The 23426-nt window shown below is 41.2% G+C and overlaps 1 protein-coding gene across 17 annotated transcripts in view; it reads left to right on the top strand.

Moving 5' to 3' along the window:
* The window catches only part of eya1 (EYA transcriptional coactivator and phosphatase 1), a 63257-nt gene that overhangs the window by 20869 nt on the left and 18962 nt on the right, over positions 1-23426 (top strand). For 3 of the 17 annotated variants that reach the window (XM_071485308.1, XM_071485306.1, XM_071485307.1), the window contains exons 3-13: positions 2064-2301; positions 9923-10050; positions 10728-10793; positions 12203-12280; positions 14303-14369; positions 14706-14851; positions 15726-15863; positions 20433-20515; positions 21097-21283; positions 21980-22122; positions 22865-22948. In XM_071485308.1, coding sequence (XP_071341409.1) covers positions 9927-10050; positions 10728-10793; positions 12203-12280; positions 14303-14369; positions 14706-14851; positions 15726-15863; positions 20433-20515; positions 21097-21283; positions 21980-22122; positions 22865-22948 — 1116 coding nt within the window. In that variant the 5' untranslated portion in view covers positions 2064-2301; positions 9923-9926. Of the gene's footprint in view, positions 1-2012; positions 2302-7887; positions 8190-9905; positions 10051-10727; positions 10794-12202; positions 12281-14302; positions 14370-14705; positions 14852-15725; positions 15864-20432; positions 20516-21096; positions 21284-21979; positions 22123-22864; positions 22949-23426 lie in introns of those variants that run through there. The other 14 variants (XM_071485312.1, XM_071485300.1, XM_071485298.1 and 11 more) reach the window with 12 other exon arrangements.

Here is a 23426-nt window from a genome sequence, read left to right as displayed (position 1 = left end):
GGCACATGTAGATGGTTTTAAGCTTTTATAGTTGCTGAAAAGATGATTTTATTGTTCTTATTTATGCATCTAATGACATTTTCTTTTATTGAATATGTCTTAGTGCCTCTTAAACTGTAGTGTTCTATATCTATGTGAATATATTTTGTCGGAAGTTAAACAAGAAGAGCATATTGACTATTTCAATTCAAAGTTAAACTACCTCTTTCTTAAGATTGTTTGCATTTAACTGCCTTGAATTTAATACTGTCGAATATGAAAATAGTAAAACTGCTACTGCTGATTGGAGCCTTGATTCTAAACATACCATACAGCACTGCAAGTAGGAGAGTATGATGAAAATCTGAGTTTAGTCATTGAGACATAAACAACTCTGGATAATGATTCTTTGCAATTTGAAAATAACTCACTTGCAAAATATATCTCCAGCTTATTTTATAGAGCTGCTCACTGAAATAGAGAGCAACAGAGCAAATGCAGTAACTCAATTGGCATGTGTACACTTCCGCTATTAGAAATAGTTACACGAGAGTCCCCAAGCATCTATTAGTCAATTGAGTTATCAAAAACCTGTTGAATGTGCAATATATCTCACGCTCTGATATTGCAACACAAGCTTATGAATTCACCTGTGGGTAGCTGGTTTGGAAAAGGAGGTAGCACTTGCATTTCCAGCACGTCCCCATCATTACTGCTGTGTATTTAAATCAGGAGCACTGCAGCTCCGATCTATTTCTGTCAGCTCCTTGTTGACTATTGCTATACAGAGGTTGGTTGGTGTTGACCTGCTTTCAGTGTGGGTTGTCAACTCTACACCTGATTAAGGTGAAATTTACTAATTTATCATTTCCTTTTTGATTGAAACAACATGCATTGCCATATAATCAAAACAGATTTGATTGTGCTCTTTTAGTGACACACATGACAGTTTTTTTTTACTTCTTATCATCACACACTGAATAGTAAGTAACAGAGATGTACAAGCAGTGCGTACATAGGCCAACCGCTAACACAGCATGCTATTCTTTTAGCCCTGGGTGTTCTTTTTCTCTCAGCACCTCTTTACCATAGTAAATGTATGATTTCCTCTTCCTTGAAAATCATTTTTCAGTGTTACAGTTGGTATTTTAACCTCAGTTTTATTATGTGATAATCAAACAAATTTTAAATGGTGCATTGCCCTTTCAACCATTCATTACACAAACTTGATATTCTTGAAAAAAAAATGGCATGACATATTGGAGCAAAAGTTGTACAAGCCTCATCACCAGTTCAAATAAATCACCAGTTTGAGCTCATCAGTAGCAGCATGGCCTCGTGTAGCAGCTTTGCACAGTTGAAATAATAACCTGGAGCAGACAGAAGGCAGTCATTACCTTGCACACAGACGCGGTGTGTATGTGTTGACGGAGGACTTCCACTAGACTGCTGTGGAGACGGACAGAGCCGAGACGCTCGGCCGCTGTTAAACCTCCGGCTCCCCATCACATAAGCTAATGACCTGCACCCCTGTTTACCCCTCAGAGGTCCCTCTGTGACAGAGAAAAACAGAGAGAAATCCAGCAGTGACCTAAGACACACAAAAGAGAGCAAAAAAAATGTGGTTTGTGGTGGAAAAAAAAAAAGAGCATAACAAAAACAAGAGAGAAAGGGGGGAGAAGAAAAGTGTGGGCCCTCGGGGTGTGTGAGCGGAGCCTAGTGTTCCAGTGGACAGGCAGGCCAGTGGAGAGATCTGCCATTTCATTGTCTTAGTCTCAACTGATACAATCTGGAGAGCGCTCTATTGCTTAAAGCTGTGAGTGAATGACATATGGGGAGCTGGTGTGAGGCGCAACTCCCGCATGCCTCCTCCAGACCCAAAGTCTTCCTGTGAGCGAGCGCCGCGCAACTTTTTTGCTTTTTCAAACAGCAGCAGCCTCCCTCTCCCTCCCTTATTCACTGCCCTTCTCCCTCCCTCCCTCCCTCTCCGTCGCTCTCTCACTCTCTCTCTTTTTTTCCCTCTTCCTCAGACACTCACTAGTCAGTGCCTGAAGCAGTAATCGGACAACTCTCTTTCTCACTAGGACTGGGTCTCCTGAGATACGGCGCGGGGCTCCATGGGTTCCAACACCTAAAATGAAAAAGAAAAAGTAGTCTTGTAGTTTACATTTATTGTGCTACAGGTTCTACCAACACCTGAAGAGCTGTTTTAGAAAAGTTTGCTGTCCGGGTCTGCTGGACTGAACCATCTGTCTGTAGAAGGTTTTTTTGAAAAGAAGATAGAAGAAGGGATAAACACACAGGGATTCAACCATAATTGTAGTGAGTATAATTTAAATTTCTAAGTTATTTTATAACTGTAGGTTGACTTGTCTTAATTTGTCTAATTTTTGAGTATGTTGGGGTGTGTGTGTGTGTGTGTGTGTGTGTGTGTGTGTGTGTGTGTGTGTGTGTGTGTGTGTGTGTGGAAATATCTCTTTCATTTCATAGATTTGCATCAGCATTTAATTTAAGATATAATTTCCAATTAAAGCAATTATGTCAACAAAGCGGTTGGAGTAACAAATTTTTTTCTGGACTAATATTGTCATTAATTTTTAGGATTGAAAACAGCATCTACATTTTTATTATTGTAAGAGTTGCAATACTGTAGAATTATACAAAAATGTATGATACCAGCGATAATAACAACTAAAGAGGAAGGGTTTAATCTTCACATGGCAGCTGCAATTCATTGATGTTGATGGATAAATAGCTAAAAAAAAAAAATGCTTAGGGTGAATGTTTAGTTTTAATTTAAGTGAAGGTAAATACAGCCCTCATCCTGATAAAGAAGTCAATGTAAAAAAGAAATATGATCTTCTTCTTATAAGTTTTGTTTTTTAATACATGCAGTATGTAGATAGGTTCACAAATTTCAAGTCATTTTAAAAATCTCCAAATGTAATTTTAAATGGCATTTGTAAAAAAAATACACGCATCTATATATATAGAGAGAGAGAGAGAGAGAGGGAGAGAGAGATAAGAATTTGCGTTTTAAAAATAATGACCTCAGAATTTTCTCAGAATTTCTTTTTCAGAAATTTCATCTTTATTACCATTGAAAATAATAATATAAAATACATATCCAAATTTCCCTTTCAAATATGGGCTCCTCCTCTGCTTGGCCCAGTTTACATTTTTGATCAGGCAAGGAAAACATGCTGGTCCCTGCAGGAGTCTCCTTTCGACTGGCAGAACAAACAAAACCAACACAGTTAAAGCAGTTGACATCTAATGCCATCTGCTGAGGCCAGGAATGCTGCGAGGAGACCTGAGAGCCTCTCAGCGTCTGACCAAGACAACAGGCCTCGACTCCCGGCCGTGCTGCGTCTCCGTTCGCCAGTGTTTCACGTGTAGTGAAGATGACTCACCCACTGTAATCACTAGCCTCTCTAATTGAAGGATGTTCTGGTTTAATGTTGTGTGCATGATCACAGGCTTACATCACAAGTCAGGGAATTATTGTGTGGTGTGTGTGTGTGTGTGTGTGTGTGTGTGTGTGTGTTTAAAGGGCATTTCATCTCTCTGAAATTGCGATATTTTTTTTTCTTCCTCTATCCTTTTTCATCTTCTAGTTCCTGTCATTTTCAAACGCCTGCCCTTTTCCGTGTGTTTAGAAAGGTGTGTGTCAGTAGATGAAAGAGAACTAGAGAGGTTAGGATAGGCTAGTGAGCCAGACTGCTTGCAGAGTTGCCTCTGCTCCGTGTAGACAAACATAACAGTGTGTGTGACCGCCTGCTGCAGCCATTCACTCACACAATAACCTTATTTATCCAATTAACAGATAATGAGTGGGCTGATTTGAGGCTGTTTACACTGTGTATTTGCTTTACACAGGGAGAGATCAGGGTCTCTCTGCCCGGCTGCGGAGCTTCATGCATGTGTAGCAGCAGTGTGTATAAGAAAGAGTGGTCGGCGGTGGCGGTGGCATTGTTTGCCCAAGGCCTGATGCCTTTCGTATGGATGTGTCTCGCTGGCCGAACCCTTGTTCTCTTCTCTCAGAGAGGAGATTGAAAATGGTGAAAGACAGAGAGGGCTAATTGATCCTGCCTCACTCGGCTGTTAGTGAAGAAGACGGAGAGGGGGAGAGAGAGCGCGAGAGAGAAAGAAGGAGGAAATAGGTGACCTCCTATTAAGTAGCCCATACTGGGTGATTAGTGTGCAGAGGTTGTTTACTAAATACTGTGGGGTGTTATTTTGTTAACACTCCACTGCTTGGATCTGAAACGTGTGGCTGAAAGAGCAGGAAATGAGCTTTAAAGTTTTCTGTTGATTGCCATCACAGGTCCTCAATCACTAATACCCACTTGCGTGTTTGTTTGTAAATGGCAATATGTTTACATAGTGCAAGATAATAGGGAAGCTGCTGAGCAGTAAGTCTAAACAGAAATTGTATTCGAAGGGATTGCATTGTATTGTAAATACACAACTACAGCACAACGAGCCTCTACATGGATCATATTAAAGTTTTTACTTTTTAAAATTTTAAAAACGCATCTATTTTATCACCCTCTGCAATGTTAATATGAACTAAGCAGTTTTAGAATTTGCTTTGCTTCCTGCGATGCATAAATAATTTTATTCACATAAGAGATCACTCCCTCAGATTTCAGAGAATTAGAATAACAAGTCATAAGTATTTAAGTGATATAGTCGTTAAGATTTGTCACTTGGCATTCTTTCATCTTTGTGCTGTAAAGCCTTTATCATTCTGCGGTGGTCACGGTGGTAGGCAGGTTGTGATAAAATGTGCACCTTAAATCTTGTTTGATGGCCCCTCTAAGGCGGACTGGCCTTCTGGAAATAATTTTGAGGGTTGAAGAGCACAGTATTAACAGATTTAATGTAGCTATTGAGTGAATTGCTGGAACACCATGTCAGATTGAACCAAATGAGAGGGACAAATTGCACATCAACAAACAAGACATCTGTTAATAATTGTGCTTTTAATTATAGACAAGTACAAAATTTTAAATTGTGTGTGAAGCACCGTCTGCTTCCAGAATTTGTCGCCATCAGGCTCATTTGCGTGCTGCACATCCCACAGCAGCACATCAGTACAAATAAATATGCAGTACATAGAATATAAAAAATATAAAGCAATGTTTCATCTTTTCATTTAAAATCCTGTTTGTTTTATTAGGTGGTCAAGTGCTAAAGTAACAGTATATTTTAGAAAACATATTCTTTTTTTTTTCACAGAAATCAATGTTCAGAAAAGCGGTGTCATTGTCGAGAATTACACCACCATGTAATTTCAAATGTGCAGCAGTTATCTGAAATACTTTACGTTCGAGCTATTTAATGTTGCGTTTGTTGGCAACCCTCATTTTTTCAGCCACGTATAGAGACACAAGTGAAGTGTAGCATTTTGTAAACTGTGCCTAATTCCTCTCACATCTGTGTCCAATTGTTGTCTGCATCTACATTCTTTGCGAGTGGATTTATTTTTCCTGGGCCACCATGTGGATTCAGCTGACCAGCTTAAGTGGGGATTAGTTGTTTTAAAGTTAGATTTTGATTAAAGCATTGTTTTTCAAAAGTTGTAACTCACAACACATGGCTTACATAGCCTGTCAAATTCAAAGGACTGTGGACTTTGCCCAATAAAATGAATTTCTATTAAAGATGATACAGGGAGTGGAGAATGGAAATAAACAAAGCATATTCACTCATATTTTTTTTTCAGTCACATCTTTTGTTTGATCAATTTTGTTTGTAACACTAATCATTAATACGTGAAAATACTTTGAAATTTAAAATTTTGCAGTTGATATAACACCTTGCAGCAAAGGAGGAGAAAATGATTTTTGCCAGGTCAGTCAGCCTGCATGCTGAGATGATCCATGCTAAAAGCTTGACTGTGACTACGTTTACCTTAAAAAATGCAGGTCTTGAAACAAGGAAAGCGAAACAAAAGAGCCTCCAAACAACCATGAGTGAAGCATGTTGTGGCACTTCTTCTTCTTTTTTTTTTTTTTCCTTTCTCTTGATGACACTTCCAGTGCTTCATCTAGCTGGGCTTTGTTCTTGTTCGCTTCAAAGACCTGCTAGTTCAGGTTGAACTAAAGAAGCACATCAAAGATGCTGAACGCAGCCCCCTTTTTTTAAACAATAAATATTTAGCGTGGCAGAAGAAAGGCTTGTTTTTGCTTTTAAACCCCTGCCCCCCTGCCTTCTCCTCTCCCGTCTTCCTTGCTCTCCCTCTCTCTCTTCACCTGGCTGGTTTCACCTGCTGGCAATGGTTGAGACACCAGCATGGTAATGGCTTCACTGGCCTGCACTGCTGAACAGAGAAACAAGCTACTACACACACACACACCATACCACATCAACCCACCACAGCACTCTCTCCACAACTTCCCCCAGCTCTCTGATCGCTGTTAATGTGCTGTGGCAAAATGTGTTTCTCTTTCGTCTTTATGGCTTTTACCTCTGTGGACTTTCTTTTCCATTGATATTTTTGTGTTTTTTACATCCCCTCTGTATATTTTAATATTGGGAAATGCCAGGAGGAGGCACTGCTGTTGTGTGTGGCTTTCTAAAGTGAGAATGAAATATAATGGTTATTTTTGCTAAGATGGCTGTGCCATAAGCAGTGGGAGAGACGGCAAATTGTAAAGCTAGAATGGTATTCATGAAGGCTTTGCCTTGGTGTGAAGAGCAAAGCCTGTTGAAAAAAAGAAGGAAAAAAAAAAAAAACTTAAGACCATGCATGTGGCTCAGGTTACCCTGGCTCATGTAAACAGTCAGCCATTAAAAAAATCATGCCAGGATTTTTGAAAAAAAGACTTTATATGTCTTTTTCCTTTATCCTGACCAGTTGAATACCTTTGACCCTTTTTTGGACCCTGTATTCCCATGGTGGGCTGGAGTCAGGTCTAATATAGTGTTATAGTCATGCAAGTATATGGCTCTGCTTGATGTTTGGAGAGAGACGAGCAAAGCGGGAGTGGACAGCAAAATGTAACTGTCAGCTAAAGGAGAGTAATAGAGGCATTCGTAGCGTCATAGGAAACATATGTGGCTCCATATGCTCTCCGTGTTCTTGTTTCCAGTCTCCTTCATTGTCTGAGATGCACCACTGATCTGGGGGCCTCTAAAGTGCCCTGCATGTGTGAGTGTGTGTGTGTGTGTGTGTGTGTGTGTGTGTGTGTGTGTGTGTGTGTGTGTGTGTGTGTGTGTGTGTGTGTGTGTGCATTTGCACCACTGATGTGGGGGCCTCTGAAGTGCCCTGTGCACGAGTGTGTGTACACATGCAGACATGAGTTATGCGTCTCTCTGTGTGCTAAAGAAGACACAAGCATGAATTTTCACATTGCCACAGAGAAAGACGGGATTTATATAATGCCTGTGTGAGTGTGTATATTACTCTCTTTCTGCTTTTCCGTCCATAGTGAATAGACTGTGAAGTAAGAGGTTGTGTATTTCTGTGCTGTGCCATGGCCCCAGGCTGGGGCAGGCCCGCGGGAAGCAGCCCTGACGGTCATTAGGACCTGTCAGTATGCTGGGATGGGGAGTGCTGATAAATTTCAGATAGTGTCAATTGCAGATGAAAGATCTGCTGAAGATGCTAGGGGTGTCACGCTTGACTTGTCTCTCCTCAACAAGTCCCATCTTCCTTCCAGCAGCAGGCTACCTCAAGCAGGAAAGCGGGCAGGCTCTCCCACCCTCTACTGCCCCTCAGCCCCTGCTATCCCCAACCCCTCACCCCTCTGCCTACCTTCACCCCCGCATCCCCCCCACCCCACGCCACCCCTTCCTGCTTACCTTGGCTAAGCAGCTTTGCATGTTGATTGGGGGAGGGCTAATCCAGTTTGCAGCTGTCGTAGACCAATGATGAATCACCTTTCCGTCATTTGGCCGTGCTCCCCTTGCTCAGGGAGGAGGGAGGAGGGAGGACCTGGAGGAGGAAACAACAGTGGAGCAGGGCTGCGGCTCGGAGAGAGACAATGTGCGCCTCTGTTCCCCCGCTAGCCCTCTCTTCCCATTCTGCTCCAGAATAACAATAATGTTTTCTCAGACAAGCCTTTTTGTGTCATGGATGGCTCTGGACTGTGACATCGAGCCGCAATAACAAGGAGTGACATTGTTTCTGCTGGGGCAGGTGGAGGCAGAATAAAGAAAGAGAGTGTGGTTTGAGAGGACTCAAAGCCATCTAGGTCCAGGTAAGAGCACAGTTGAGCCAGTGCCAGCAGCATCAGAGACATGTAGCTCTCTGCGTGGCAGCAGAGATCGCCTTAGACTCTGCTAAACAACTGTCAACTTCTCTCACTCTACTGTGTTGCCAGATTAGAGATAGTGATGGCTTTTTAGCCCTCAGCTAATGAGAAAAAAGGTTTGGCAGGGAGAAAACAGGTTGAAGTATTCCATGTGAAATGCAGAAATAAGGTTAGCTGATTCTGGACAATGCTTAAGTGCCTATATTTGCACCTCTGTTGTTGTTGTATGCTTGGAGCGTGTGATATTTTTAGCAGAAGTAAATTAATGTACCTTTGGGAAAAGGTTAACACAGCTTCCATTATTGGAGTATGTGTGAAGAAGATTGCATTGGCTTCTTGCATTATTGTTTTTTTTTGTAATGACATTTTTTACTAGTTGTATCTTTTTCATTGGTAATATGATGTTGAAAAATATATATTTTTCATTAATAATTAAATGCACTTGAACCACAAGAAAGGACTTCATTTGTAAAACTATACTGCAAAGTATCATAATATCATAACAAAATATAATCTTAAATACTGTAAATGTATATCATAATTTAATATATTTATCTCATAGTTCTTGTTTCTTTTGTGCCATCTGATAGCACTCCGACTACTTAGAGTTACTTGAGCATTTATCTTTGTGGCCTTGTGTAAAAGGCCAATGTTTATCGATAGCAGAGATAGCCAGAACCCCGGAATATAATTGGAAATGACAGTATAATGTACAAAACATTTTGTCCTAATTTCATTAACTCACTGTTGCAATGGGAACAGTGGCAGAGACAAATGGGATCTAGAGTTTGTGGCTGTACTTTTCAAATCACTCGTGCCTTCTTTCTACTGCATTGTCTATACTTGATCAAATCCTTTGAGCACACAAATGAGAAGATAGAATAATGTTTTCAGTGGCGTGGTCTTTTGTATAAACACAGAAACAATTAAGGAGCTTGCCAGAGCAAACACATGCCTCGTGAGCTTCTCATCTGCCCATCACTGAGGCATGGGCTCTTATAATCAAGCAGAGTGCTGCACTTTTAACAGGCACATTAACCATTGCCTCAAACCAGCAAACATCTGTTAACAGTCTTCGATACCACACAAAACGATATACACTTAAGGCCATTCTTGCTTCAAGATACATCAGAGTAAATTGATAGTAAACTCTTTGTGTTCACATCATGTAAAACGGTGACTTGTTGTGAAATTGCTGTAGTAACAGAAACCAAAAACTATCTTGTCAACTTGTTTACTATTCATTTCATGGTTTGGAATCCCACTGTTTTTCTTTGTGCATTTGTGAGTGTGTGTGTGTGTGTGTGTGTGTGTGTGTGTGTCTCATTTTGCCTTTTTTTATTTTTACAACTCCCATTTTTTCTTTTTCATTTCTATGTCATTATTTGGAATTGCATTGAAAATATCATACGCAAGATAGCCAATTGTAATATTGCAGTGAATTTTACATTTTAAATGCAATTTTAATAGAATATTTTTTACTCAACAGCTTATCTATCTGTGTTTTTTTTTTTTTTTACTTTGTAGTATCATCACTATTTTATTCATCTAAATCCGGACTACAATATTTTGCATATCCCATTCTCAGCAGTGCATATCAAAGCTGTGTGTCTTCTCTGAAACCAGAGCGATATGTGTAATTTGATTTGGTGTGTGTGTGTGTGCGTGTGCCTCGTCAGGTCTATGGAAATGCAGGATCTAGCCAGTCCTCACAGCCGAATAAGTGGAAGCAGTGAATCTCCTAATGGTCCCAACCTCGACAACTCACACATCAATAACAATTCCATGACACCCAATGGCACTGAAGGTATGTGTGCTTTGCTATATGCTATTATTCTGTCTGTCTTTTAGCTGCTCTTCAAGAGATATAAAAACCCTATGAATGGTGATAGATACTATGTTGTAGCAATCAGTGTGAAACTGACTTTTTAATAAAGTCAATAAAGCTAATGCAGTGTTGTTGTGTCAAAAGTTTTAATTTTTTTTAGGGTAAATTAACAATCATTCTTTGCCATAATATAATATTAAACAGCCAGTAAAACAATACAGAGAATGCACTTCATATTTGCTGGATTGCACTGTAGATTCTTTTGGACCTTACAATTTCTATTGTCCGAACATTTCTATCTAAACATTTCATTGCCTCAAGTAGTTATTTTCCAGTGACTATTAGCTGTTTATCTAAGCAATCATGTAATTATTCAAAACCTACAGCATGGAAATGATGGCGTTTTGCATGAGGTTTCTACTGTACATAGTTATTTACTCAGGTGATTCACCTGTGCTTTAAATCTGAGCCTTTGTTTAGTGAAGCAGTCATGCCCATGTCACAAACCAACGAGTTATTAAAACCATCCCACACTGTCATGCAATCTTCAGGTTGAGCTCAGGGTTGATTTTTTTTTTGTGTATACATATGACACAGGACCCGTAGACATGGTGCAGACTGTCATGTGTCCCTTTGCCATTCTTTCTTTCCCATAGGTGATAACATCACAATGCTTACCACTGCAGACTGGTTGTTAGGGTCTAACTCACAGTCCGCTGCAGGTTTGTCTACTCTTAGTCACACAATGAAAGGACAATACTTGGTGTTTCCCCCAACTCAACTGAGAGTGAGAATGAAAGGAGACGTTTACCTTTTGGAACCACCTACCTCACACAGGAAGAAATTAAAAAAATTTTAAGTCCCAAAACTACACAATTTATCAGCTGCAAAATTCTAGTCGCCTCAACTATTGTGCCTTTCATTCAGAAACTCTTTGGTATTTGCTGTAATGGTTGTGGTACTCTGTTTCAAGCATGGTTTGTCATGACTGGATTTTGAGTCCATTGTTAATGAATGTTCAGATTGTGAACCTGCATACTGTGCATTTTGTTTTCATTTGAACGTTCCATGCCATTTCCTGAATACAGTGATTATTGTGTGCTCTGTGACATGAGTGTGTGCTAGTTTATGCATGCACCTTGCCACTATTTTTTCATCAGTGTGTTGTTCAAAAGAGTTGCCTCTCAACATATGTTTCTGTACTGAACGAGCATAGCGGAAACATGTAAAACATGACAGCAAATGGCTTCTTCAACCATTAGGGATTCCACTGAGCATGACTCTCTTGCCCACATTGTCAATTTGTTTTGCCAAAAAAAGAAAAAAGGGGGGGGGGGGAACCCTCCAGCCCGCCTGAAGTGAAATGGATTGATTTCAAAGATTCCTGAGCTGTCAGATAGCTGTGAAATTGTCTTTGCAGATCTATCGCTGAGCTGTATAATGGAGTCAAGGTCAAACAGCGTGCGCTACACTCTTAAAAAGATTTTATACTCCATATATTTCCTTGACATTTCAATTGTACATGTATTTTTTTATCAGTGACTCTCAACACACACCTACAGTGGTGATTTTTATTTCATTCTACATTTGAGTACTGATAAGCCAGTAATTCATAATTAAATAAAGATGATAATGTAAGAATTCAGTATTTTTTTTTATGTAATGCAATATCAAATTAAAGTCTTATTTATATTTCTCTTGCAAAATAGTTAAAAGTGCATTTTTGATATAAACAAATAAGCTTTACATAGGACGCTGTCCTCACACACAGACAGATAGGGATCAGTGATAAAGATAAAGCAAAGTGTCTTGAAAAATCTGATTAATCCCATCAAAAAGAATTAAAAATAACAAAGAAATGTATTGAAACCATTGGAACTAATACAGAAATAATATGTGATTTTTCTCATGCATTTAAATTTGCTGCCATTATTGTAAAGACTGTTGAAAAGAAGTTTGACGACTTCCTCCGACCTCTGCATTTTTTGATTGGTTTAAAAAAGTAATTTTGTGAATGAGAAGATCTGAAAGGCTGATAGTTAGATATTAAACTGATCTTTTTTATTTTTATTTTTATTTTCCAGACGTTGATTTGGTGCATTTGGTGACAATGTGGCTTCTTTGTTTGCAGTTAAAACCGAGCCAATGAGCAGCAGCGAAATCGCCACCTCGGTAGCAGACACCTCTCTAGACAGCTTCTCAGGATCAGGTGAGCGTGCAGGACTGTGTGTGTCTGTGTCTGGTTGCCTCTCTCTCTCTCTCTCTCTCTCTCTCTCTCTCTCTCTCTCTCTCTCTCTCTCTCTCTCTCTCTCTCTCTCTCTCTCTCTCTCTCTCTCTCTCTCTCTCTCTCTCTCTCTCTCTCTCTCACACTCACACACACACACACACACACACACACACACACACACACACACACACACACACACACACACAGACAGATGCAGAACTGATTAGTGAGAGATGAGCCTGGAGATGGGTGACCGATAAGCCGGGCCTCAGGAAGTGTCCCTGCAGCTAAAACACCAATATAGTGTGTGTGTGTGTGTGTTTGTGTTTTAAGAGACTCTACCTTACCTTTGTCAGCACATATATATGCTGCGCTTGCTTGCTCCTGTGTGCGTGTATGTGTGTTAACACTGCTGGTTCCCATGCCAGTGAGGACTAAATTGCGACCTGTAATGCACTGAGCCTGTCTGTCCAGTGGAGTGACATGGCGTCCCAGTGGCCCTTGCTCTCCATGGACTGTTACCCTATCACCCTGTCAGAGCCAGGGTTTTCACACCCTCCTCTCAGCACGGGAACAGATATGCACTCACTCACATAAACACACACGCAGGCATTGCTAAATAAAACCAAGCCATGTGAGTATAATGACCATTGTAAGAACTGTAAAAGAAATAATCAATCACTAATGTGATAATTTTTTAGCTTGTTTCTTTTTTCCACCTTGAGTGGTATCTATGTCAACCTGCAGCTCTGTGTTACATTTCCTATAAACCTGTATTGATAGAATTGCATCCACCTGTGCATGGTATTATCTTGCTGCTAATTTTCCTGTTTTTCCTTAACTGTTTAACTAAGTACTTGATACTTAAACGCTAGAGGTGCATAAATCACTGGTATGACTTTTGTCTGTGACAGTATTAATGAAATTTAGTAATCTTACACCCCATATCCTCCATGGGGAAACCCAGAGCTCCGTTCAGAAGAGCAGGTTTTGTCCAGTGGCAGGTGCTGCTGATGTGGGAAAAGTGTTCAATATTAATAACGTGTGTGAGGGGTTACAGCATACAGTTACACACAGTTAGCACTCCCCCGCAACCAAATCCCATATTTTACATGTCATGACCAATTAGACAGATGTTTCAAAACTGTGCCACTCGGCTGCAGTTAAATGCGAGAACTGATTGTTGCCTGTCTGAATTATTCTGTTTTTTTTAAATTTACTGTGAACTCTTGATAAAATGTGCATGTCTTATCAAACATAATATGTTCTAATTTAGCCCCGATTGACTGTGTTTTATTGCAAATTTTGATATTATTTAAAAAAAAAAAAAAATTTTTTTTTTTTTTTTTGTGTGTGTGTGTGTGTGTGTGTTGGGAGTCTTTGTTTAGATTTTATTTATTTAAGCCTGCAGGTAACACTGAGAACACTAATATAAATTCACATTTTCTTATTAATAAGAGTTTACTGTTTACAAAAAAAAAAAAAAGCCCACCATGCGTGTTACATGACTCTTACAGCCGATTCAAAACAAGTGTACCTCTGTGAATTATATGTGGCTGAACTTTCACAAGTTAACAGCACCATGGAACCACATAGTCGTATGCTTAATGAAGGAATGATTATGCAGTAGCACTCATTACCTGCAATCAGTGATGTCACTTCCAATGTGGTTGTGGCTTGAAAAGCCCAAGGCAACTGGAGCCACAGGCTGAGACTGATTCAGACCATCCTGTGAGTGTTTACACCAGCGGTCGTCATAGCAGCCCAGAAGTATCTCAGAGATACGTGGGTCAGCAGAAAAACCTGATGTTCTTACCTGATTATTTTACTTCATTATTGCTCTCCGGTTTTCAACCTTAAATAAGGTTACCGAAATAAATAGAGTAATGCAATGTAATTACTGTTTCCTTGGATTCCAGAAGTTCTGTTGGCAAAAGATAATATTTACCTTATTTCTTAATGTTTAAATATGTGCTTGCCTCTTTTCTTTTTAACTCTCCTCAGCTATTGGAACCAGTGGCTTCAGCCCAAGACAAACTCACCAGTTCTCTCCACAGATTTATCCTTCCAAGTAAGGCTTCTTTTATTTTTCTTTAAAAAATAAGCAGCATCCAACTTCGTTTGGCTCTTTAATTAGATCCTTCTGTTAGATCGGGGGGTTCTCGACTGGCTTTGTTTGCTGGGATGTCTGCAGCTTGCGCACTCTGAAATCTGTTGTAATTATTATCTTGCAAAAATTTCCTTTCCCATTTATTGTTCTTTCACTACGTATATGAGCTGTGCGATGCTATCTGTCTTACCACTTGGCTCTAGCGTTTAGAATGAAGTAGCACAATCACATGGACTTTGTCAGTTAGCGAAGTTTTTGTTTCCTTTCTCACTTTTGTCTGTTTCTTTTCTCAAACAGCAGAACATATCCGCATATTCTTCCTACCCCTTCATCCCAAAATATGGCTGCGTATGGGCAGACGCAGTACACCACAGGAATGCAGCAGGCCGCAGCTTATGCTAGCTACCCCCAGCCTGGCCAGCCGTATGGCATCCCAGCTTATGGTAAGATTTCTCTAACACAAATCATAACCTTCTCTTGTTTGGCTGAAGTTGCCTGCTAACGGTGTCAGTGTTCTGTAAATTGAATGCATGACAGAGAAATTCACAACTAAAATTTTTTTCCCCCCCGAAGGTCAGGACCTTGCTCATAACAAACCATGTTCCCACAATTCTTCCAGTAAAGCCAGACAAGGAGAGACGCTGAGTTCTTGTTTAGTGCCTGCCTATTCTCCTCCACTGCAATATAACAGAATTTGCTTGTCAAGCTGGTCAGATAGATGTGAAAGATTCATGATATAAATCTCAAAACAAAAACTGGTTTCCTCTGGCACTGCAAGAGAAAGCATAGAGTACATGGCTAACTGTAGGCTTTATTTGTCCTTGGAGTGTTTTGACCCCAGAAGACTCTCCAATATGTGGAGGAATTTATACTGTTTATTTGAATGGAGCCCTGCAACCTACGGTTGCACAGAAACTGCATCGAGACTGATTCAATATAAGCAGTGGTCAGTTTAACTCACAAACAGAAGCACAATGTTTTATTACTTGTGCATCTTCTTAATGACGACTTATCTTAGATGATAGTAATAATAATGATGATGATAATGTAATATCAAACAACCAAAGTCCAAACATACGTTTTGGTTTACAGTCAAGTAGTCAGCTCCTTTGCAGGGTGACAGCACCCAGGGCTAGATAATATTTCTAAACAACCGATGATAGTAAAAATCTTTAATCAGATAATCAGCGCTTGTCCATTGTGATTAGTTCGTTATGCAGAGAGAAGCTGTGTCCCTTTGCTGTCCAGTGTAATTTAAACCTCTGTGTTGACTGTTGTCTGTGCATCAAACCGATCTGGTGTCACTAACTGATTTAGGTCCATTGTGGGCAGGCATAAAGACAGAAGGGGGTCTGAGCCAGTCCCAATCCCCGGGACAGACAGGCTTCCTAAGCTATGGCTCTGGCTTCACCACGCCGCAGACCGGACAGGCTCCCTACAGCTACCAGATGCAGGGTGAGAACATCTTTGTGAATCCTTTATCATTTTCTGCGCATTCTCACAAGTGAAGTCTGGGTGTCTGTGTGGTGTCAGAATGCAACGTGAGCTGCCTTCACTGCCTCATAAAATTGACAGCATGCCCAATTTTACAATTGTAACATTTTTCCAGCAAAATCATGATTGGTCTACAAAACTGCAGAGCAGATTTTCATTCACCAATCTAAAAATACTTAGCTTTGGTGGGAATCTGGTTGCTTGTATATTTTTTCCTGTTTTGTTTGTGTTTTTTCTTTTACTTAGACCCGCTCTCTGTGAATCTATTTTTGTCCTTTGAACCTCATTGTCAAAGTACTCATCTGCTCTGTCCTTACTTTCCTATTACTATGTCTAACTTCATCATGTCTGCCATGCGTTCCCCCTGCTTAGCCCAATCCACATAAAGTTTATTCCTCTCTTTAAAAAAGATGAGAGAGAATAGGTCTCTGTCCCTGATTTAACAGCATGCAGACCCAGACTGATTCACAACACAGCCCTTACCCTCACCCCAGAAGATGGTTGCATCCCAGCAGTCGTTACGTGCAGCCACAACGGCTGCCTGCCTCTCCTCTCCTCTTAAAAGAATCAACGATGGAAAAATGGCAGGCACTTAGGAGGCACCAGCCATGTCCCCACTCCCCAGCCTTTGTTTTTTCTCTCCCTATGATCATATTTGTATTTGTTTAAGAGCTGAGACCATGGAGATTTATGGCCTTAAAACCGATAAAAATGAGTTGTTGCGTCTGCACTCCCCCTCTCTTGGTCTTTCTGTCCGGTCTTTCAGCCAGTTTAAATGCAGATGAGGCTTCCTGCCATGGAGTATTTCTGTTATTCTCTTTGTATTTGTTCAAAAACACCCTGTTCCCCAGCAGCACCTGCACCCGGGCAAGGACAGTTAGCTAACAACTAGCGTCGTCTTTGTGTTCTCTCCTGTAAGATCTAATGTGTGACAGTAGAAACATCTCCACATGTTGTTGAAAAGCCTCCAGAGCATCTCACAATAAATAACGCCAGCTCAGCAGCAGATGTGGCGCGGGGAAACCTCTTTTCCACGCCTCTTAACCAAATACAGGCGGCCGCGGCCAGAGTTCTGCAGCTTGCATCCGAGCGCCTGAAAAAGGAGAGGCATGAGAGGGAGAGTGAAGGAAAGAGAGCAAGAGACGGAGCATGTGCGGCAGAATGCACAGGCTGCTATCCTGGCCTTAGTGGTTTAACTCACGATGACAGTATTATGTGCCCATTCATCTTCTAAGTATTATGCTCTTACTCTGTGTTGCTCTTTCCCTCCGTCTATCTCTGTCTGCCCCTCACTCTCTCCGCTATCTCTGGCTATCGGATGCCCCACGTAGCAATAAGTGCGTTAGTAATTGACAGCCATGTTAGATGACAGATTGACCACTATTCTGGCTCTTGGTTCTCTAACTGTGGCTCTGGCCCTCTGCCACACCATCATCATTACTCTTTCTGGCCTATTGATCTGCCTGGGTGAGGTGCCTCAGGCCTGGGTGTCCCAACCAAAGAATCTTTTTCCACATCTGATACTCCCCCTCCCTGTCAGTGTCCCTGCCACCAGCCTGTGGCCAGCTGTCAAGGCGGAGGACGATTAGATTAATGTTTTTGCTCCTTGCTTTCATGTCCGATGCCATGGAGCTTTGTGTGGGTGCTAAAGTCGTGGCACCAAATCATGGGGGGGACAAAGGCGTTTTTGTGCTCCTTGGCTTTGTGACCCTCTTGCAGCAGTTAGTGTAGTGCATCACATGGACGGCCAGAAAAAGGCTAAAACGTCAGAGATGTGCAAAGAAACAGAGATTTTGCTGATGGTGGGACTGAGCAGATGCTAATTAGGTGAATAATTGGATTCCAGCATTCTGTCCCAGTGGCAGTGCAAGCTGAAGAAGCTGAAGCCTTGGTTGCCTTTTTAAAAGGAGAGCCCCATCTGGACTTGATAGCCTATTCCCAAGTGGGGCATACAAACTTCTGCTACAAATATTGTGCACTGATGATAGACATAGCCCATGGCAAGGGGACTGATCAAGCAAAGCAAATGGACTTCCAATTGTGGAGCCAGAAGGCAGGAGGGAAGGAGGAGAGGAGGGAGGGATGATGTCTGGTCTTGAGTGAGTGAACTAACTGGAGCAGGACAGGGGGAGGGAGAGAAAACATGCCCCCCAGGGAACCACAAGACCCCTTCTTTCTCCCCCTACTATAACCAGCACCACCAATCCCAACAGCACGGGCTCATTCTCACTGGGCTAGCAGGGGTCCCCTCGGCTTTTATGTGGCTCCTTGTTCTCCACAGAGCAACCCTCAAACCCTTCCAGTGAGAGCTTTTATGACTGTTTGAACTGTGCATTAGGCTAATTTGTTGTCCTTTGCAGCATTACTCCTCCTTTGCTCTGTCTTTTTGTTCTGTTGGACTTTCACTTGATGTTGAACTTTCTGCGGAGAACACAAACGTTTTCAAATTCCCCCCACAGACCTTGAAATATTAAACAAAACAACAAAGAGAGAGAACAGTTCTGTGGCCAGGTTGGAAAACATGGTAAAAATCTGCTGTGTGTGTGTAATTGCTGGAAGCAGAGGGTGAGAAACTGCACAAATAATTAGTGGATCCTGGTAATCTTGGGAGCTTGAGAGGTATTTGTTTCTCTTTTTTAGCCACAGTGCTGGGTACTTTGCTTACTGACAAGGCTAAACACTGCACTATGGCCTTTTTTTTCCATGCTTTCTTACATACGGTACCCCTCATGCCTGCCCCCCCCCCATTTCCCTGATCCTTCCCCCTGTTCTGAAAGCTGCTTCACGTTTGTCACGGTGTGGGAGGGCCCTCCTGATGGGGCCAATGACCAGAGGATGAAAGGAACTCACTCTGTTTGTCTCTGGGAACAAAGGTGTAATTACGCCCCCATTTAGGAACAGTAAATTTATCTCCCCCTTCGTTTTCACTGAAGCAACGGGGTATTTTTTTGGCTACGGGGAGACCACTGTGGTGATAAGTGAAGAAGCTGTTTAAAGAATGCAACGGTAGTGCTCATTAATGTTCCTGGTGGGTGTATGGAGTAGCAATATGTCTTTGTATGGACAGAGACGAGTAATAAAGCCCGGGGGTCGTATTTGTAAAGGTTGTTAGAACTGCTATGACACAGATGTTTTTTAAATATATTACTTGTAATGAAATCTGTAAAACTCAAGCACCTGTTATTACTGCAGTTAGAGACAGTCGACAACTTCCAGAACTTTTCTATGGTTAATTATATATATATATATATGGTTTTACATTACATTATTAGCAATCAGAATAATGTGCATATACATATCTTCACAAGTAATCATGTACTAATTACAATCAGGATTTTGGCTTTCACAATGAATTAAAGGGAATGCAATATTTATGCTTTGCGTTTAGAGTGCCTGTACATCCAATCAAGTGCTTTCTAGTCGCAGTTAAATTCTCTGACCAATCACAGGTTTTTGCTCTAAGCACATTGTGATGAGCTGTTCTCCTTTTTGTAATTATGGCTATGGCTGCAGGCTAGAGAATTGTAATTTCAATATTTACAAATTAGAAACAACTTTTATTTATAGATTTGAAGAGTATAATATACAAATGAAGATGTCAAATTAAAACATTTTTTGCACAGTATAATGACTTTGTTCTCAGAGATCATTAAATGATCATGATAATGGTGATCTCAAGAATAAGTAAAATAATATGGATCGTTTTAGTTTAAATATACACAGCCCTCTCATGCTTTCCCCGTCATCCTGCTGTCCTTCTACCAGTCTCTGATCCGCTGTGAGTTGCTCCTCCTGTTGTTCTCTGGCCTGACATGACAGTACAGGTGGATGGCCACTGAACAGAGAAATCATGGCCCTGGGGGCTGCTGCTGCTCCCCTCCTCTGTAATTCATGTCATGTATATTATTAAGCCATTAGATGCTATCAACCCCTGTGAATGATTTAATTTTCCCAGAGGACCGTCCTTTGAGCAAGTGAAAAGAAGAACATACATATTCATTGGCTGGATGTCAGCGCAACTCACTCTGACCTCATCCCTTCTCCCCGTGTGCATCTCTGTCTCACTGTGCTGCCCATGTACACCTCCAACCATCCCCAAAACCACCCACCAGTCACCCTTCACCCTTCAGTAGCTCACACACAACAGTCTCCTGTGTTCTTCACATTGTGCGCGTTTGGATGGCTTTGGAGGCAGGTTCTGTCCATCCCTCACTTAGCTCTGCCCCCCCCCCCCCCCCCCCCCCCCCCCCCAAATCATCATTCATCAGGCCTGATCCAATCAGTGATAAGGAAGGAAGAGGGGAAAGATAAGGTTGCTGTTTGGAGCTCCCTCAGGCCTCCCTCTGTTCACCACCTCAAACAGTTGTTTCACAAAAGACTTATCTTTTTTTTTTCCGTAACAATGTGCCATTTCATTTCTGTCACTGCACTACTTTGCAGCAGATTTAATAATGTATTTTGATATAATATGTTGATATATATTGATGATATAATCCATGACTCCAACTTGTATTATTTCTGTTCTTAAAGGTGGCACTTTTACAACAACTTCAGGATTGTATGCAGGAAACAACTCGCTGACAAATTCGACTGGCTTCAACAGCACACAACAGGTAGCTGTGCACGTCTTCCTCTTAGTTCTGTTGCTCTGATCTGGTATCAGTATGCAGCTATCAGTTTATATAAGTTTGAATTGCAGACTTCTTCCCAGCCTGGAAATCTTTATAAAACATGCACACTCAATATGTTACATTTCATCCATGACACATTCAAACATAAATCACTCAGGATGTCAGAAGCTTTGTATGCAGGATTATCTACTGTACCTCCTCCGACACATATGTATTATGCCACAGAGGAAAGGAAGAAGGAAAAAAAAACAAGACAGATCGTTGTCCAGATGTAGGACAGAACAGACATGTGTTTGCATTTATGTTTTGGAATCTGCACTGTAAAGTAGCAACACTGGTGCAGGGCAAATCTCACATTACTCTGCCAAACCTCCTACTTCTCCTCCTCAACTCTGCTACCTTTTGCCTCTCTTTGCCTCCACCGTTTTCATGAATTTTTCCCTCTCACACTGCTATGTACCTACCTTTTCTCTATCTCTCATTTTTCTCCTCTTGCCTTATCTTTATCCTAATGTAACCTGCCTTTTTGCTCATTTCCCTACACTGTCTGTCTTCCTCCACAGGACTACCCCAGTTATCCAGCCTTCGGCCAGGGCCAGTATGCTCAGTATTACAACAGCTCTCCCTACACTTCACCCTACATGACAAGTAACAACACCAGCCCTAGCACGCCCTCCACTACCACCACCTACACCCTCCAGGAGCCACCCACTGGCATCACCAGCCAGGCCCTTACGGACAACTCTGCAGGTAGGAATCAAACCACAGGCAGCTGGGTTTCCTTGTGTAACCTTAATATCAGAGGTTTGATCCTTGTAAGAGCCATGTTTCTTTTTAAAAACAGTGGGCCACTGAACTCCCTCCTTCTCACTGACTTGAAGTAGCGCTTGATAAGTGAACATAAGCTAAACACCAAAAATGTTTTTCCTAACTCAGATGCACAGGAAAGAAGTGATTTCATCAAGCACCAAAAACGTTTGTACTGAAAACATATGAGGACTTTCCCATAATTTCATGTGGCATTAATGGATCATCTGGCAATTGAGCACTGATTTTTATCTTTATAAGTCATTCAAACATTTATGATTGCATTTGAAATAGCCATCAATCAACACCAAACACATCAGGCTTTAACTAAACATAATTTCATACACACTCATTCAATTTAAATAAATTACATCTTTGCTTTTTCCAGTTGACATGTACTCTGTTACCTCTTGTTTATTAAATCAGCATGGAGCACAATAGCTTCTAGTATGTGTTCTCCAGCTGATTTATGATATATTTTTTACCTGTAGACCTGCTTCATCCCTAAATAATGTCACAGGAAGCTGTCTGTCCTGCATGAAGACAAATGGTCACTCAAACATTTTTGCTGAAAGCAAGTAATAGCTCATCTACGCTTTTTTTTAATACTCTCCTCCTTCCTTCTTTCCTTCCTTTCAGGAGAGTACAGTACCATCCACAGTCCATCAACCCCCATTAAAGATTCAGATTCAGATCGATTGCGCCGGGCCTCGGATGGAAAGTCACGTGGCCGAGGAAGAAGGAACAACAACCCATCACCGCCGCCCGACTCCGACCTTGAGGTAGGGTGAGCCCGCTACCTAGGCGACAGACAGCCTCGCCCTGTCTGAGGCATACGGACACTAATCCACTTACTGTATGGCTGCCGCACCAACTTTAACACTTGATGGGCATTAATACTTAAAGATTTGATTCCTTAACTATAAAATGCATTATTAATGCATTGTGGAATATATGACATCACTAAACACATATCTTATATAAAGTTCTTTTGTCGACCTCATAAATAAATAACAGAGCATGTGATTAAGTGAGTCATCACCGAAGTGAATAATATATATATTCTAGTCATTAAAGGCTGGACACTAGCTGTGACTAACAATAGCACTACGACACCATGAGCCATAAAACACTCTGATAGTGACCATATGTCAAAATAAACTCCTGGTAATTCAGAGGGCTCTTCATTAATATGATATGAATTTGAACAAGGTTAATAGCACCCATTATAGCGCTGACATCATGGCATGTTAACATATCTAGTTAATTAGTTTGTCACTATTGATTACTCTAATGTAAAGGGCAAGGGCTGGAAAGCGTGTGGTGGGGTGATGGGAGGAGTGTTGCGGTGACCAACCCAAGCAAATGGATCTTGGTCCCTGTGGCGCACAAATACACGCTCCTGGCCTATTGACCAGGAGGATCACCTTGCAGTCCTACAGAGTGCACCATTGATTTTGCCTCTTTTCTCTCTGTTTTTCTTTGTTTCTTTCTTCCCCCCCTTTTGCCCTCATATCTCTCCAGCGAGTTTTCATCTGGGACCTGGATGAAACAATCATCGTTTTCCATTCCTTGCTTACGGGTTCTTATGCCAACAGATATGGACGGGTGAGTGACATCAGACTGTAGCAGTAGTGGTGCACTTTATCAGTAAAACACATAAATATTAAAAGGAGAAAAAAAGGATCAGAGAGGTGGGGATGACCATTTAGTGGAGAATAAATGTCACTGTACTTTAAGTCCATAGTGAGAAGACAGAGCAGAACTCAGTATATGGATAATTGTTTCTTTTTTTAATAGGTCCAATAAGGCTTGGCAAGTATTTGACTGCTCTTTGCAGCTGTTGGAGCTATGTGTGGCTGGTCGGGGCTCGGCTGTAGGGGCTCACAACAGTTGCACTCTGGATGTCTATTGACACATCTTAAGTGTTCCTTTCTCCTTCAGAAATGCCACATTGTTAGTTTAATTAAGTGTTTCTCAATCCATCCCTTTCAGACAGGGATCTCCCTGGAGACCCTGGCTGGAGAGAGAGTCCACCAAATGTAATTCAGTCAAACTCACTATATATACATGTATATAATTATAC

This window comes from Trachinotus anak, unplaced genomic scaffold (assembly GCF_046630095.1).
Source record: "Trachinotus anak isolate AG129_WGS33_773 ecotype Australia unplaced genomic scaffold, CSIRO_AGI_Tana_v1 ptg000009l, whole genome shotgun sequence".
In the NCBI taxonomy this organism is placed as follows: Eukaryota; Metazoa; Chordata; class Actinopteri; order Carangiformes; family Carangidae; genus Trachinotus; species Trachinotus anak.
The sequence above is the reverse complement of the archived record's forward strand: the minus strand, read 5'-3'. Positions and strand labels throughout refer to the sequence as shown.